This window comes from Trichechus manatus, unplaced genomic scaffold (assembly GCF_000243295.1).
Source record: "Trichechus manatus latirostris isolate Lorelei unplaced genomic scaffold, TriManLat1.0 scaffold00071, whole genome shotgun sequence".
Lineage (NCBI taxonomy): Eukaryota > Metazoa > Chordata > Mammalia > Sirenia > Trichechidae > Trichechus > Trichechus manatus.
In genome coordinates this window covers 11,234,130-11,251,787 of record NW_004444007.1, presented here as the reverse complement: position 1 = coordinate 11,251,787, position 17,658 = coordinate 11,234,130, and the positions used below count along the sequence as shown (strand labels likewise).

General features: G+C 36.7%; 1 protein-coding gene across 2 annotated transcripts in view; it reads left to right on the top strand.

The window, feature by feature from the left end:
• COL25A1 (collagen type XXV alpha 1 chain) overlaps positions 1-17,658 on the top strand; it is a 527,832-nt gene that overhangs the window by 431,411 nt on the left and 78,763 nt on the right. For both annotated transcript variants that reach the window (XM_004380232.2, XM_004380233.1), the window contains 5 exons: positions 2,318-2,371; positions 5,208-5,234; positions 7,617-7,661; positions 14,644-14,676; positions 15,115-15,150. In XM_004380232.2, the coding sequence (XP_004380289.1) occupies positions 2,318-2,371; positions 5,208-5,234; positions 7,617-7,661; positions 14,644-14,676; positions 15,115-15,150 (195 nt within the window). The remainder of the gene's footprint in view (positions 1-2,317; positions 2,372-5,207; positions 5,235-7,616; positions 7,662-14,643; positions 14,677-15,114; positions 15,151-17,658) is intronic.

Genomic DNA, 17,658 nt, shown 5'->3' with positions numbered 1-17,658 from the left:
ATAAAGATAATAAAAATTCAAAACAGCAAACTAATAGGCTTACAATTGCTTAAAATTATTTGAACATATGCAAAAAGACTAGAAGGAAACAGAACAAAATGAAAACAATTATTGTAGACCGATGGGATTACAAATGTAATTTTTTTTTTGTTTCCTTTTATGTTACACGATTATTTTAACAATACATAAAATCAAAGAAAAAAAAGGATCCAGTGGTAGTCCCTTGATGTTCATGTATTAAGGAGAAGGCTATGCAGCTACCTAAGCAGCATTTCTCTGCCTTGCTTCAAAATCTCAGCATGTAGTTTCTCCAATTCCAGGGGCTTACCATTTTTTTTTTTTTTTTAATAACTCTGGCTACCATGGTTATTCCTTGAAACTCCAAACAAAGTTTGTATTGTTCCCTGGCAGCATCTCTTGTTTGCATTAAACTATGAGTTATGATATTAGTGCATCCTGTTGTGGACTCTTTGAAGAAGGCAGACTCGAAGCTCTTTTTTCTGGTTGCGTAGTAAATGATAGTCCTCTTTCAAGGGATAGTCTGTTTCCAAGTTCCTGTTCCCTTTGTTATGTACAAATGGCGTATCAAAATTTTTCCATAATGGCCACTGTTACTCTCAAAAAAAATATATTTTTTTTGCCATTTTCACCGAGGAATGTGCCAGAGTTAGAATTACAGCATGACTTTATATAAGATGGAAAAATTCTCCTAGGAGGTTAAGCCTTTAGCAGTTATAAAAATCTAGTATAATAGCAAAACACTTTTCCTCTTCTAGAAAAACAAAAACATCACATTGCTTAGTTTATCTGGTAGATGTACATTAATCGTCTTTATATGACTAAAACCAAAAAACCAAACCCATTACTGTCGAGTGGATTCCGACTCACAGTGACCCTAAAGGACAGAGTAGAACTGCCCCTAGGGTTTCCAAGGAGTGGCTGGTGGATTCAAAGCACTGACCTTTTGGTTAGCAGCAAAGCACTTAACCACTGCACCACCAGGGCTCCTATCTTTATATATTAATTCAAGGTTCTAAACATTCTGGAAGGTCATTTACAAATAAGTATAAACCAAATGATAATGAGGATAGAAATATTTATCATTTACTCTCTTCCTAAGTTTATGACAACTTCTTGATTCATTCACTCATTTAGCAACTTAGCATAGGGTCAAGGGCACAACCACTTAAGCTGATCATGAGAGTTTAACTATTGGCTACAGTTGTGTAACTCTAGGCAAGTTACTTAGCCTTTCCGGGTCTTAGTTTCTTCATCTGTAAAATGGGGATAATAATAGTACTTAAGTCATAGTACTTTGTGAGAATCAAGTGAATTCATGAGTGTAAAGTTCCTGGCAGGTAATAAGCACTCAGGAGATGCTACTATTATTATCAATGTTCATATTTTGAACCTGAGAACTCAAATGTAAGAAAGGCACAATCTCTGCCCTCCAAGTGCTACATTTTAGATTTGGAAATCATTCTTTAAAAATCAATCAAAGGAGCAAATTTACTACCCTCAACATAAAGAAGAAGGTTGTTCAGGATTGGGCATATATTTTTAAATGAAAATAAAATTCTAGTTGACAGAAGTTTGAGCCACATGGAAGCATGGATGGCCAGGGTATCTTCCCTTTGCTTCTGGGCACTTCAGGGGGCTCTTCAGTGTCTAGAAAGACACGTGATCATCTTCCTGAATTGGGAAATTTTTCTAGTCTAATAGGTATTATCTTTTCCCCAAAAGCCACGAGAGCCACAAATCTAAATGCTTGATTTTAATTATTTTTGCAACAAAATTGGAAAAAGAAGTCAATATCATTTTCACTTTTTAGTTTTGTATCAAATATGTCTAAATGAATAAATTACTTGTTCAAAGATGTGTATGTTCTTCAAAATTTAGATTGGGGGATGTTCATTTAATTAAGTCTAATATAAAAACTAATGATTTAGTCTTTATTTTCCTGAACTCATGAATTGTAAAAGTTTTCCATCAAGAGAGCCTTATATTTTCAGTTTTTTACTCATTGAACAAATATTTATTTTATGCTTCAATGCATCCAGCACCATGCTAGATATTAATTTCCATTGGTTAAGTTGCTTCAGCTTTCTTAATGGATAAAAGACTTAACAGAAGAAAATAATTCTGTTTTATCACTGGTACATAGCCATAGAATTTTGGACTGTATTAACTAACTTGTATTTACACTATTACTTATTTTCTAGCTACTTCTAGAGCGTTATTAGATGGTTATTTCCTCAAATGATGTATATATTAATTTTGGCTATTTTATTTAGTAGTATCTATTTTTCATTTTGAGGGTGAACCCGGCTTACCTGGAGCAGTAGGACAGAGCGGAATACCAGGATCGAAGGTTAGTTCAAATAAAACCAAGCAGAGTCATTTGAGACGTGAATTTCCATGAAATTGTAAGCTGTTACAATTTTTTATATCCTACTGGTCATACTTGGATGTACTTTTTTGTGTGTGTGAATACTGTAATATGCTACAGTCCAAAATTTTGTGACTAATGAATAAATTATGTTTTGATTCTTATTAGCATGAAAAATGAAAAGACTCAAATAGAATAGGATTGTCTAAAATCTTTATTCTGGGATACTTAAAAACAAAAGAAAGCTCTTGTTTCAAGTATGACTATTGTCATTTCACTACTTATTAATAGATGTATAAAGACATAAGCCATGTCCATAATACCTGAAATTGCATAATACTTAGAATATTCACCAAAGATGATGTTCACAGTGCCACTGTGGCTTTTCCTAAATATTTGGCTACTTCTAACGTTTACACAACAAATATGAAGAGCAGAATAAAGATGTAGCACGTTTAAAATTTAAAAATGGACGTAGTCTGAATTACTAAGTAGGGAAAAATGTAATGAGGATTTTTTTTGAATTGCACATTTTCTTTGTTTCTCAAAGAACAAATGAATCTGTTAAATATGAAAAGATTGGTGACAGTTTAGTTTAAACCAAACAGGCAGACAAGTCGCAAATCCTTTGATGAGTGAACATCCCTTGAAGTACAAAACTAATGTCTAATCCCATCAGCTGTGCTGGAGTGTATCTGTACCCACAAGTGCCTGTCAGCTGATTTTACAGATCACATTGCTATTGACAGGAACCTAGGACAGACCTAAAATTTATAGACCTGTCTTTTTTCCTGCAGGAGGGGAAAGAAAATATTCCTTCTGGGACTACAGCCATTTTTCCTGTCGTCTTCCCTTTCTTGCTGCATGCTAAAAAGTCAAATGATAGGCATTAATGTTTAATGCATGTTCACAATGCTGTTCTTGTGTTGCCTGGCGACCAATAGGAGGGATGTTGAGCAGTGAAGGTGGCCAGAAGTTCAGAAAGCCAAAGGGTCAGGTTGAGCTTCAGGGAATGAAAAGAGATTTGCCTCCAAACTGACGCCTTGAGTGGCTTATAATTAAAAACAACATAGTGAAAAGTAGTCCAGTCTCATGGCAACACTTAGTCAAGCTTTTCATAAGCGAAATGCTATTATAACGTGTAGGGTTTACTTTACTCGGGAAGGTGATAATGAGATTCTCTTCAAAACACAATTTTGGATTTTAGTCCTCATGCCATCGTGGCATCATTTTGAGTAAGGACATCTCTCCTAAACTTACTTAGAGTCTGTCCCAGTCTAGTGCCTTACTTGAAGATACCAGTGCCTCCTAAAATGTACCTGAACTGGAATACGCTAGATACCAGCAGGCTAAAGAAAATCCCTGACATTGGAAAAGGTCCAATTCAGGACTGAGCATATATGATCATGTTAGGGAATGGCAGACTGGAGGATCACACTGGGACTCTGAACCCCTAAAATGACTCATGCACCAGGGGACGCTTAGAATAAAAGGCTTTATGGAGGGATGTGCTTGTCCACCTTATTGATTTTGAGTTTGGGCAGAATAAAAAGTATCAAACTAGACAGTAGATAAGTGGTAACTTTGGTGAAGGGTAAGACAGTACACAATACTAGGGAAGTCAGCACAACTTGACCAAGGCAAAGTCATAGAAGCTTCACAGACACATCCAGACTTCCTGAGGGGCCAAGTTACTAGGCTGAGGGCTGGGGATCATGGTCTCAGGGGACATCTAGCTCAATTGGCATGACAGAGTTTATAAAGAAAATGTTCTACATGCAACTGTGGCAAGTAATGCCTTGGGTCTTAAAAGCCTGTGAGCAGCCGTCAAAGATACATCTATTGGTCCCATCCCAGCTGGAGCAAAGGAGAATGAAGAAAACCAAATATACAAGGGAAAGATTAGTCCAAAGGACTAATGGACCACTACTACCACAGCCTCCATCAGACTGAGTCCAGAACAACTAGATGGTGCCTGGCTACCACCACCAGCTACTCTGACAGGGATCACAATAGAGCGTCCCAGACAGAGCAGGAGAAGAATGTAGAACAAAATTCAAATTCACAAAAAAAGAAAAAGAAAAACAGACTTGCTGGTATGACAGAGACTGGAGAAATCCCAAGAGTCTGGTCCCTGAACATCCTTTTAGCTCAGTGCTGAAGTCACTCCCGAGGGTCACCCTTCAGCCAAAAATTAGACAGGTCTATAGGGCAAACAGTAGCACACGTGAGGAACATGCGTCATAGTTCTATCATGTACACGAGACTAAATGGGCACACCAGCCCAAAAGCAAAGATGCAAAGACAGGAAGGGACAGGAAGACTGGACAAATGGAAACAGGAAACCCTGGGGGTGGAGAAGGGGAGAGTGCTGACACATGGAGGGGTTGGCAACCAATGCCACAGAACAGTTTTTGTATTAATTGTTTAATGAGGAACTAATTTGCTCTGTAAACTTTCACCTAAAGCACGATAAAAAAAAAGGAGTAAACTATTTCAGAACTCGCTCAAGACATTGAATCACCACGTCAATGTTCTTCTTAGTGTACCTTTTGGTTTTTGAATAATAATCTGAAAACATCTTTCTTTAGTCCTCTAAAAGCAAAGAATTAAGATTGGTGTATTTGATGCTGATATCCATACCCAGTTCTCCAGGAAACTCATCTTGGACCATTTGTTTTCCTACGGCAACTATGTATCTCCAAAATAGAAAGTTTCACCCATAATGTACCTCATCTGTTTAATATCTGATTTTGTTTTGATGTTGTTTAACTATTCATTTTATAATTTGTCATTCAATCTCTGTTCATTTGCTCAGGGAGAGCCTGGAGAACGAGGAGAAAAGGTGAGAATGATTCTGTGTATATTTTTCTTTCCCCCTGCCCCAAACTGAACTGTTTTCTTTAAATATATGGGCAAGGGTTTTGGTACAAAGGCTTAAAGAAATGGAGAGAAAGGGAACAAATTTAAACATTCTATGTTGGGCTTTTAAATAGCTTTCAAGAATCCCTAGGCCTGCAAAATTTCTGTTCTAACTACTTACTAATGCCATTCCAATCCTTTTCCAAGAATTCACATCTCTCTCTACTGCTTCTTATGTCACTAGGTTAAAAGGATACAGATGTTTACCATAGCAAATATACCGAAAGTTGCCCCACAAAGAATTCCCATAAAACCTAAAAAGGGAAACAAAAGGAGAAGGAGGGTTCTGCATGTTAAATTTTTCTTAGAACCTCTTCCATACTACTTTTGAGCCTGTCCTGATTATTTTTGGACTCCCAGTGCATACTGTTGTGCTTATTTTCCTAGTTCTCATGCTATTTTCTTTAATAGTGCTTGAGAAGTGTGGCGTCTCGTAGGAAACCACCAGTATACTACATAATGCTATTCATAAGTGATCCGATCTTTCGCACAAATCGATATTGCAACTGCTAATCCCAAAAGAAGTTCTTCTAAAGACCAAGCAGCCTTCTGTCTGTTCAAACTATTTTTCAGCATTATAAAGCAAAAACAAAGAAATAAAGACACATTTATTTAAATGAGAAGAGAACAAAATGAAGGGGTGGAAAAGGTAATTTCTTGAGGGGACCCTTCACTTCACAGCCACTCTGAGCCAGTTTTCCTAATACAAATTGGTTTTGTTTTTTAATAAAGGGATTTTCAAGCAGTTTTTAAAAGTATGCTAATAGGTTGTCTATCAAAGATCTGTCATAACAGATTACCAGTACATTTATTTGGCATGCAACCAATTCATGGTAGTTAACTTGAAATTAATTAGACATCGGATGAGTCTTTTGTGTAGAAATTAAGGAGCAGTGCCAGCACGGGATTCGTCAGATAGTGTCTCAGGCCCGCCTGGACTGCTGCGGTATATCCATCACCAGAGACAAACGCCTGAGCTGGTTAACTTCATGCTTATTTGAAACAATAAATGAAAACGGAGAGAAAAAAAGTGCAAGTCTCCCTTCCCCATCTGCCTTCTCCCAAGGAAATCATTATCAATAATTTCTCTCTTAAGGAACTTTTTTATACGATAGAAAAAGTGACCTCTTAGGAAGCTAGAGAGAAGGGCATCCCAGCCTATGGAATACAGGAACAGTAATACATTGTTATCGCTAATGGCTGCTACCATTTTTTAAGGGCTCATTATGTGCCAGATACTGTCCTAGTTGCTTTACCCTTGATGCTCAGAGAATTTAATTTGCCCAGTAGGTGCTGGAGCTGGGTTCAGGACCCAGGTCTCCCTGATGTCAAAGCCCATGACATTTCCACTGTAACATACAATAAGACTTAAAGAATGCAGAATTTATGGAAGCCTTTTTTTTTTTTTTAATCATTGCTTTGTGTATAGAAAGGAGACTTCAGTGAGGAAATAGGCATAGGAAGTTTAAAAAATAACTAAGGAAACATAAACTTCCCAACCCCATTTTGCTATGATTAAAAAATAAAGTTTGCTAATAACTTTTTATTTCACAAATGCAAAACGTATAAGCTCAGAGAAATAAATATTCAGTCACAGATTTTGAGCATAGTGTCATGCATTTTGGTCAGCGAAAAAGAGGGAGCCCCTCAGTGAGATGGATTGACACAGTGGTGGCAACAATAGGCTCAAACGTAGCAACGATTGTGAGGATGGCGCAGAACCAGGCAGTGTGTTTCCTTCTGTTGTACATGGGATCGCCGTGAGTCGGAGTCAACTTGATAGCACCCTAACAACAACCACCACAACATCATGCCTCTTAAGACCCTGGATGTTTAAGATGGGCTTGGAGAAAGGGTAGGATTTATATGAATAGAAGGGAAAAAAGAGGCCAGGGTCCAGGTGGCAGGAATGGCACAAGGAAGGATGCAGAGGGAGGTCAAATGAACGTCTTTGTTAAAGTGGAGGTCTGAGCAGAAGAGAAAAGAGATACAGTTAAGGTGACTTTAAGTGCCAGAATAAGCTATTAGGAGGCAGACATAAAAATCAATGCTTTGTATTAATATTATGAAAGAGTTTAAAACTGTTTGGCCATGTCATTGTAATAAAATCTCTTTGGATCAGTTGACACCAAGCAGCTGGTCAAGTAAAAGTACATTACCTCTGTAGAACATTTATAAGAAATTTTATTAAGTAGTGTTTTAAAAAAAAGTGTAGTGTTCATGAGAGAAAACTTAAAATCAGGAAAAATACTCTTTGTTTAATGTCACCAATGTATTTTCTATGTATCATTTTTTTCCTCTTCAGGGAGATGCTGGAGAAAATGGCCCCAAAGGTGACACAGGCAAAAAGGTACAATTTTGTGAAATATGAAATGTTATGTGAATGAGCAAGAAATATAATTACATGTATGTGGAAATGAGAGGTTTCAAGAGAGAGATGTGAATGAGAGGAGCTTAATATGACAAGGCCAGAGACAATTCTCCAGGATTAGGAAACATTTTAAATATTTGATTGTTCCACCAGCTTCTAACTACAAATTTAAATATTTTGAAAGGAAAATGGTATGTCACAAATTATAAAAAATGCATAGCTAAGTCACCAGTAGTAAGGCTTTCAAGGAACAAAAACACATATTCATGGCAAAGAGGACATGACCTTTATGTCCAAGGATATGAAAACAGAATTCCTGAAGTGATTCCTGAAGAGAACATGCCAGAGATGGGATGAGATTTGAAAGGTTGATTCTAAATTAATGTCACTTGATTAGAGCCTTTAGTGCTGCTTTGACAATTTGCCTCAACTTGAAATCCAGTGATTGACTGGATATTGGCCAGCCTGTGTTTTCTGTATTTCTTTGAACCATTATTAGCATTTTTATTAGCATAATTATTGGCGTTATTCATAAGCAGTAGTCTTGTGGCTTGTATTCCTTCCTCCTCTCTTTTTTTCTTAGTCAATCATTGTAGTTACCTTTTGCTTGGATTCATACTTTACACACATCTCTGATACAAGGGGATATATTACTTCACTCGTCCTATGTGTTAGGAACTAAGAAAATCTTTTAAGAAACGGAAACTATAATAGTCAACTGGATTTTAAATTAAATCAAGCTCAGTAATTGAATGATGAAAAAAGACGAGAACGAGACTATTCTGCTTTGGAAATTATTATCGTACAGATGGATAATGGTTATTCATAAAGCCTGTCCATAAAATAAAAAGAAAGTTATCTTTCTCATTCTTATAAATATTAATATAAACATGGCATGGGTGGTAAGAATGAATTAATGTCACTAAATAGCAATTGTGTTTATATTCAAGGAGTAGTCCAGGCGGCTACTGGACTCTCAGTGTTTTGCAGATTAGATTTCTCAACCTCAGCATTATTGGCATTTCAGGCTGGATAATTCATTGTTGTGGAGGCCTGTCTTCACTGTAGGGTGTTTATCAGCACCCTAGGCTGCTGTCTGCTAGATGCCGTAGCAGTCCCCCTCCACAAGCTGTGACAGTCAAACATGTCTCCAGACATTGCCAAATATCCCCCATTGGGGGAAAAATTGCCCCCATTTGATAACCACTGCTGTAGGCCCATTTTACTTTTCTGTCAAGAGTATCATACTGCAATCAAATATGGCATAAAAATGTTTAATACTCATGACAGAAGCGATCTACCCCAACTACTCTTGAAATCAAAATTTGAAACTCCAGATATATAAACCTGAATGTTATATTTAACTTGCTTATTTATGTTTAAAAGCAGAGGTCAGCAAACTTTCTCTGTAAAGAGTTAGAAAATAAATATTTTAGGTTTTGTGGGCCATATGGTGTCTATTATAACTACTCAGCTCTGCCATTGTCATGAGAAAGCATCCATAGACAATACATAAACAAATGAATGTGGCTGTATTCCAATAAAACTTTATTTATGGATACAAAATTTTATTTAATGTAATTTTCACGTGTCATGAAATATTTTTATTCTTTTGATTTTTTTCAATCATTTAAAAACATAAAAACCATTCTTAGCCCATTGGCCATACAAAAGTAGGTGGCAGGTGGATTTGGCCCATGGGCCATAGTTGCCAACCTCTGCTTAAAGAAAGGAAATTTTCTAAACAGAGAGTACTTTCTTATAGTGAAAATAATTTGGGTCAAGCTTGAGCTATGTCTATATGAATTTATGTAGAGAATTTTATGCTTTAGAAGAAGTATTTTAAAGCTTCATTTTTGGAACATAGGACAAATAATTGTTTCTTTAATCAGACATTTTTAAAATTTAATTTTCCAGTAGTAAAGCAACTTCTTTCTTTTAAAAGACTAAGTGTATCTCAAAGGAATACTGTTCTTATTTCTTTATATTAATGCAAATCATTTACCATACTGACTCACACATTGTAAACTCTCAATAAATGTCAGCTTTTTTTTTTACCACATGGAAATTGAAATCAACTAGATTGGTTGTTACTCATTTTGAACAAAAAGTTTTATTAGTCATCTGAAATTAAGTACAAGGTATGCTTCAGTTAAAACGGAAATCATTTCTATAAACTTTCAAGGAGTCTAAACAGGGGATTGTAAATAGGAATCTGTAACGTATGAGATGTAATCTGACCTGTAGCCTTCATCCCTGAGAATGCTGTAATTGGAATATAATTTTTGATGTGTTTTTTAAACATTTCCTGCTTCTGTCATATAATTTGTTTCCAGCATGTTGGAAACACTCTTCTCATGGCCTTTGTGCTCAGTATGTGAAACTCATTCGTCATGTACCAAGTTTGGGGTGCAGAATAAAAAAATGCTTCTTTTCTGCCATTGATAGAGTAAATTACGTCATTGACGGATTCACTTTAATAGGATTTTTTTTTTTCCTTTTGATCCAGCTCAGTGCTTTTGTATGGTAAAGCAATCTAAACCTTTCCAGACTGGTCATCTGGAAATGCTGTGGAACCATAAAAACCTGCAGGCTGGGTTTTCTCTGTGGCCAGCAACTATGGTGTACTCTAGATTGAAGAATGGCCTGCCAAAGACTGGTTTTAATCGTGTGTAGAGCTATTATTGAAGGTTTGTGCTCTAGTCTTTGGATTGCTAGTCCTTCCAATATGAAATATGTAGATATGAATTTCTTATCTTTTTCCCCCACTTGAAAGTAGGTGTTTGTCTAGCACACTGAATGGTTTGACCACACCGTCTGTTACTCACAAATTTATCAGTTGATTGAGAAGCTGCCCTTCACTTTCTTGCTGTTACCTGTATGTAATTGTCTTTGTTCCTCCAGTCTACTTTCCTACAAATAGGCTACCCTTCTTACTTTACATTTTACATAGTATCTTCGATCGTCCTTGATTTGCATCCCCTGAACCGTTTCACAAGCCATATCCATATTTGGAGTCACCAACCCAATTATCTATTTTTCTTTAAATCAAAACGGAAGTGTATTCCCACCCCAGTCAATGTTGGACATTCTCTAACTTAGCAAATGTTATTTCCTTAGCTTATAACACTCTTACCTTCCGGTCCTCTCCCCCAAACTCCTTATCACATTGAGGGTTTCTCTTGTTTTTATTGACACTCTGCCAAACATGTTATCTTTTTCTCGTGTTTGTCTTGCCTGATGACGTCTCCAGAGTAAGCGAGCCAAAATCTCACCGTCTCACTTTTAAGGACCATTCTGGTTGTATTTCTTTTAAGACCGATTTATTCATTCTTCTCACAGTCCATGGTGTATTCAATATTGTTTGCCAGTACCAAAATTTGAATGCATCAATTCTTCTGTCTTCCTATTTCATTGTCCAGCTTTTGCATACATACGAGGCGATTGAAAAGATCATAGCTTGTATCAGGCATACCTTGGTCATCAAAGTGACATATTTACTTTTTAGAACTTGAAAGTGCACGTACATAAATTCACATGTGACATTCATGACATACACTCTTCACTAGCTACATATGAAAAAATTGTAACATAATTTGGTGGACACAGAATTTCCCAAAATAGAACAGTCTCTTTCTATCCCAGATTTCAAAAGAAACGAAAGAATAAGAAAGTATCTTTTAGACTTCCAATCAATAATATTTTTGTATACATATATATGGTAAATGATTATCATAAGTACAGGTTAAAGGCGGGGCTTGTTCACTGTTGTCTTCCCAGCTCCCAGCATCCCTGCATCCAGGGCATGCATGGGACATAATTGGTGCTCAGTAAATATAGAAATAAGTCACTACGTGCACTTCATATATCCTCATGTGCTTTAATAACACATGCATGTAATTGTCTACCAAGTATTGTGTTTGAAAATAATTACAAATAAAAACAGAAACTCTTTGTGGTTGAATAAGCATTGATAAAGTCAAGTTCCTGTATCTCAGGTATCTTCTCACGGTATTTCCCGTCTATGACTTATTCTGGTGAAACTTTTATTTCCAAACCAACTGACTCATGAAGCTAAGAGTATCCTTAAGTCATTTTTATTTTTGTTTGTTTTTTTTTTGCTACTTTAATCCTGTATTCATTTTCACTTTTGGAGGAAGGAGAATTATAAACACTTGTTGTTTTATTTCCACTGCTTCCAGCATTATCCTTTAAAATGTCTTACTTGTGAATGTCTTCCAGCAGTTGCCTTGCCACTTAAAAGTTATAAAAATTCCTTGGGATTTGACAGTTCTAAGTTTTTAAAAAGAAAGTGAAAATATCACTCATTGTTGTCCATGAAAATGAAGCCGCGCAGATTGCCACACATAAATCAGCCTTTTAGACAACTGTCCTTTTCTTTCCATCCACTTTCTGTGAGAACTAAATATAGTCCCTATTCTCATTAGTGGATTATCTAGTCATTTGGAATTAAAACACTTTAAAAAAATTTAAGTACAGTTAATACAAGCAACTTGCTTTTATTTACAGGTTTCCGACAATCTTTACACCCTGTTGTCAAATTGAAATGAAATAATTCTTTTCTAATTCCAATAAAATAACATGGCAGTAGTATTAGGAAGCCCCAAATTCACTTACAGTCTAATTGCTTCAGTTTTCTCATTATTAAATGGAAATGTTAATATTTGCCCTATCTCATCGCAGTTTCGTGAGGGACAATTGAGATGAAAGAAGACTTGGCAAAGTGAAAATTGCTTATACGAATACAAAGATCTTAAACCCATTGCCCTTGAGTCGATTCCAACTCATAGTAACCCTATAGGACAGAGTAGAACTGCCCCATAGGGTTTCCAAGGAGTGGCTGGTAGATTCAAACTGCAGACCTTTTGGTTAGTAGCCTAAACTTAACTACTGTGCCACCAGGGCTCCTTAAAGGTCTTACTGTGTTAAATATTGCCACCTTGATTCATTTGTGTTGATGGCTCTCAGACTTGATTTAGTGGACATCGAAATGTGTTATTTTATTAGCCACATTCATTTCACTTCCCATTCGTAACTCAATGACTGTTGAAGATTTGGGAGGAGAAATCAGTATCATTCTGCAGTAAGACATTAGGATTTGAGATTCTTTTTTATGTTTAGTTACGTTTTCATATTTACTTAGGTAATAGTGGTTAAAACCAAAAACCAAACCTGTTGCTGTCAAGTTGATTCCAACTCATAGCGACCCCGTAGGACAAACAGAGTAAAACTGCCTCATAGGGTTTCCTAGGCTGTAATCTCTACAGAAGCAGACTGCCACATCTTTCTCCTGTGGAGTGGCTGGTGGGTTCGAACCGTTGACCTTTTGTTTAGCAGCTGAACACTTAACCATGGAGCCACCAGGGCACCTTAAAAAAGATGTCAAAAACATTGACATATATATCAGTGTCCTCAATATGCTAATTTACTATTTCCTTCTCTTTTCCTAAACTTCTTTTTTCTTCTTAAAGTTTTTGTCATTTTCATACTTGACTGCTGACCTGCTTAAAAATTTCTTTTTGAGATTTGTTCCTTCATTCGTCATATATGTATTGAGCATATACTATGGGCCAGGTACTGAATTAAAATAGACACCGAATCTGCTCACATGTACGTGACTGTGTAACGGAGAGACAGGCAATGATAAGGAGAAAACATAAATCCCTAATTATCAAATGAACTCTGCAGAACATGCACAGAGCATGCTGTTCCACAGGAGGATGTGTGTGTGAGGGGGCATGCGCCTAGCTGCTCAGTGAAGCCTTCTCTGAGGTAACCCTGAGACTGGAAGACAGAGACGATGCCAGACATGGGAAGAGGAGAAAGGAGTTGGGGAAGGGGGACACATGTTCCATGTACAAAGGCCTGAGGCTTTATCTCTGTCTCTAAAAGAGATTTATGAGCAGCTTTCAGAGTCTCGAACAAGGAAATAGACCCCTGGAAACAGCTCCTTGAGGATGACTTGCACAGATGAGGCAGCTGAGGAAATCTGAATATGTGCTTTTCTGCTTGTGGATGTTTCTGTTTTCCTGACAGAATCTCAAATGATGAAGTTTTTCCCCCTTTCTTTTGCCATCTAGAATATTCCTGTGACAGAGACAGCTACAGGCAACTTGAAAATCTAGGCCCTTTGCTGCCCTCATTTCAGATAGAAGCAGTATTCTCAGCTAGTCTCTGTGTTCTTTTCTCAATTAGCCCTACACGCTTAATTATATTTGCTTTAGACGTAGTCACTCTCTGTGAAATCTGCGTGGAATACAGTGCCTTCCTGAAAACCAGATCCTATCTCCAGATTTTATCTGAGAGCTGACAAGTGTCCCCATCACCCACAAGCCATTCATCATCCTATAACTTCACAGTGACCACGTTACAATGAAATAGCGTAAAGCAGGAAATGTGGTGGTCGTAACTATGACAGTGCTTCAGGAAGAAAACTAACTGATCTGGTGCGTGGCCTTTTCCAACTCGACACCATTAACTCTTTGACTTCATCTGTTGAACCTTGACTTTCTGAAGACCAGAAGGGTCAGGGAACTGTCAGTAAATGACAGCCAGTGACATTAATAAATTACAGAAATAGAGAAAAACTGAAGGCTCCACATCCTTAAGTTCCAAGTTATTGCTTTAGAATACATTTTAGCACTGTATCAAGGGAAGAGATTCCTGTGTATATATTTATTTTAAAGAATGTAGTCCTGATATATTTTGCATTCAAAGGAAACACATGTTTTTAGGAAGTACATTGTTTATCTTGGAAATTGTTGACATCTTAACAGCTGACATATTGATGCAAAGGCTTAGGGAGCATATTTCAGCCCTTTAGTCCTGGAGGCCCCTTTGACTGTCCGTATCAATAATGGTTCTCTGTGTGTTTGTGATGTTTTCTGTTCCCACCATATTTCTAACTTGTGGAATAATTTCCACGCGGGTTTCATTTTAGGGTGACCCTGGATCATCTGCTGCAGGAATTAAGGTAATTATGGCCTTCTAAGTATTTGTAACCCAAGAGTTATAGTTTTTATTTTCACAAGCTTCCACTTTGTCGTTCCTTTTACCAACTCCCATGGTTTTGACTCTGTTGCTATTCTCCTGCATAGTCAGCTTCCAAACACAACAGAGAGTATCTGTTGGAAATCTTTGTCAGACAAAGGCCTAACTAAGACAACTTGCCTTCTCTTTCCTATGATTGGCTATTGTGGAAATGTAGATTATTTATATGTGAACTTGAGGTATACTCCCAGCAGAAATCTTTTCTATGTCTAGTGAGATGTAGAGCAACAGAATAAAGTGAATGAAGTGCATGTGATCAAGAAGGAGGCTGTACCATAGCTGTGAAAATTCTCAGAGGCCTTAAGGGTTTTGAAAAATGCTTGTAAGACTGTCACTTTCATCTTTGATTGTCTTGGGACAGGGAGAACCTGGAGAATCTGGTCGTCCAGGGCAAAAGGTAATATCTCCATTTCTACTGTCTTCTTTGTACTGCCTCATATGAATCATTTTATATCTGCCACCCACAGTGTAATATCAAAATGGTACAGTTTTCATGCTTTGCATACAAACAGTTATTGATTGTTTTGCATTTTAATATATCTTGATGCTGGCCATAGCAAAATGTGAAAATAAACTCTATACGTGTAAAAGCTTGATTCATGAACTAAAGTCTGCATATTCTCAACTGTCTGGCACTAACAGAGATAAGTGGGGTTGGGAATGCCAACAACTTACCTTGCATGTTTAAAGATAATGCATGTTTCTATCTTTGTTGAGAAGAAATGAATATTGACTAAACTTTCTCAATAGAGAATGATGGATAACTCATTAAAAATTATATTTGTTTTCCTTTCATTTCAAATGCTTACCTGCTGATAAGTGTTTATGTGAATCATATCTATTCATGCAATGAATGTGACGTTACACAGCCCAAATTTGTTAATACACTAAATTAGAGATACTAGTCAAACCATTTTAACTAACCCATCTGTGGATACATTAAAATTATTTTTTTCATTGTGCATCAGCAGTAAATTAGAGGACATGTAGTGCATGTGTTAGAGGCACATTCTCATTTGAGTGTGAGGCAGGAAACAACTGCTAGCAGTTTATTGTCTGAGCATCTGGATATCAATGCCCAGTGCAGTCAGCTTTTAGATCACAGATGTAGCTAACAAGTAAATCTGAATTCCACTTTAGGGTAAATCGCTTAAGTTCATGACTCTGCCTTTGTCTAGTAGTTGCTGATGTGATAGAAAGAAATATGAATAGAAAAATGGAATTCTCCTTGTTAGCAGAAAGGGGAAAAGAGAATAAATCTCATTGTCGTAAGTTTGGAGCCTTAAGATGTAATCAAACAATGTTCCCGCGTTCTTAAAGTCGTTGAGAGTACCATTGTTTTGTTTTAAGTGCTTAGGACCAAGTAACTTTTGAGAAGGTCTTTACATTCTTTTAAGGTTTCTCTAATTCAAAAGCAGATTTTTGTCTTGAAGTTAAGAATCCATGAGAAAGAATTTATCAGGCCCAGTTTCAGGTAAAGTTGAGACTTTTCCAAAGAGCCCAGCAAGAACTCTGTGATTTTTACTGTTAAATTCCTAAAATGTTCTACTGATGCTTTACAATTAGTGATATGATCAGAGATCCCTGATCTGCTTTGTTTGAAAAAGCAAATATTCTTCTCAGATGATCCAATTTTATATCTCTTAGATTTTAAGAATCAAAACCTGAAATTAAACTACTCTTCAGTCTATGATTTGCTTAAAAAAAAGATGTCTGCAGAACTGTTCTGTCATTTTAAACAAAAGATAACTCTGCTGTAATCTTGTATAGATGCTAGTGTTTTCAGAGTGTTTAATTGCTCAATAAAATGTTGCCTTATCATGATTATTCATAAATATAGCTTAGAGTCATTAAATCTGGGAGTTCATAGGTTTACACATGGAAACATTAGATTTCTTTTGCATTTCATTAAGAACTGGTTTTAAAGTGTATTGAGAGAAGGGGGTAAATTCATTAAAAGCGTATAACCCAGTTGACTGCATAGGCACCCCATAATGAGCAGCACCTTTTTCATTTAATATTTAGGCCAGATTCTACCCTTTGATGCAATTGCACTTTCCCAAATTATTTATGACTTCCTTTGTCTAATACTTGGATTTGAGGATACTTCTTGCAATGCTGATTTGAAAGTAGAGTATTTCCACTATTGCTGTTTGCTTAGATTAGAAAAATGACAAACTGAACTGAACACAGAATCAACTCAAGAGCTTGCTCAGTCTTCTTTGGTATTTTTCTCACCATTGCAGAACTGTGCTGCGGTTACATTGGCACTTAAGCTCATGCATTAGGTATGTTCCCAGAAAAGTATAGAATATCATAATGGAACAGAAAGCCATTGATTAGCTTTCTGCTATGTAACATTGTCAGTATGAAAGTTTGCTATTTAAAGTAACATTCATAATAAAGGAATGATTTCATTATAGTTTTTTTTTCTTTTATAGCCTCAACAGTAGAGTGTGTGATTAATATGGGAGTCAATGTGTTTGTGTCTGTAGAGTGTGTAGATTTATACAATAGGTGTTGTGTTTCATCACATAATCCTTTCTTTCCTTCTTAATTTCTCCCACGTATTTTTAAAATAGATATTTTCATTTTAAAAGGGTAAAATTACTTGATCTCTCATCAAAGGGAACTCTCACAGCTGAACTATTTCTAGTAGAAAAGGGCCACAGTAACAGGTACCTGGAGTGAAAGCAGAGTCCTGACTTTGAAGGCAGACAAGGGTCTCCTGCAATGGAGACGTCCTTCAAATTATGACCCAGATCTGACCTACTGACTGTGCACGACCAAGAACTCAACTCAGGGAAGCTCTTGAGCCCAGGAATAGGTTGAGAATGGAGAAGTTTACTAAAAAACTCTGTCTTAGTTGGAAGATAAGCCTTCATGCCATAGAGTAGGAGAATTT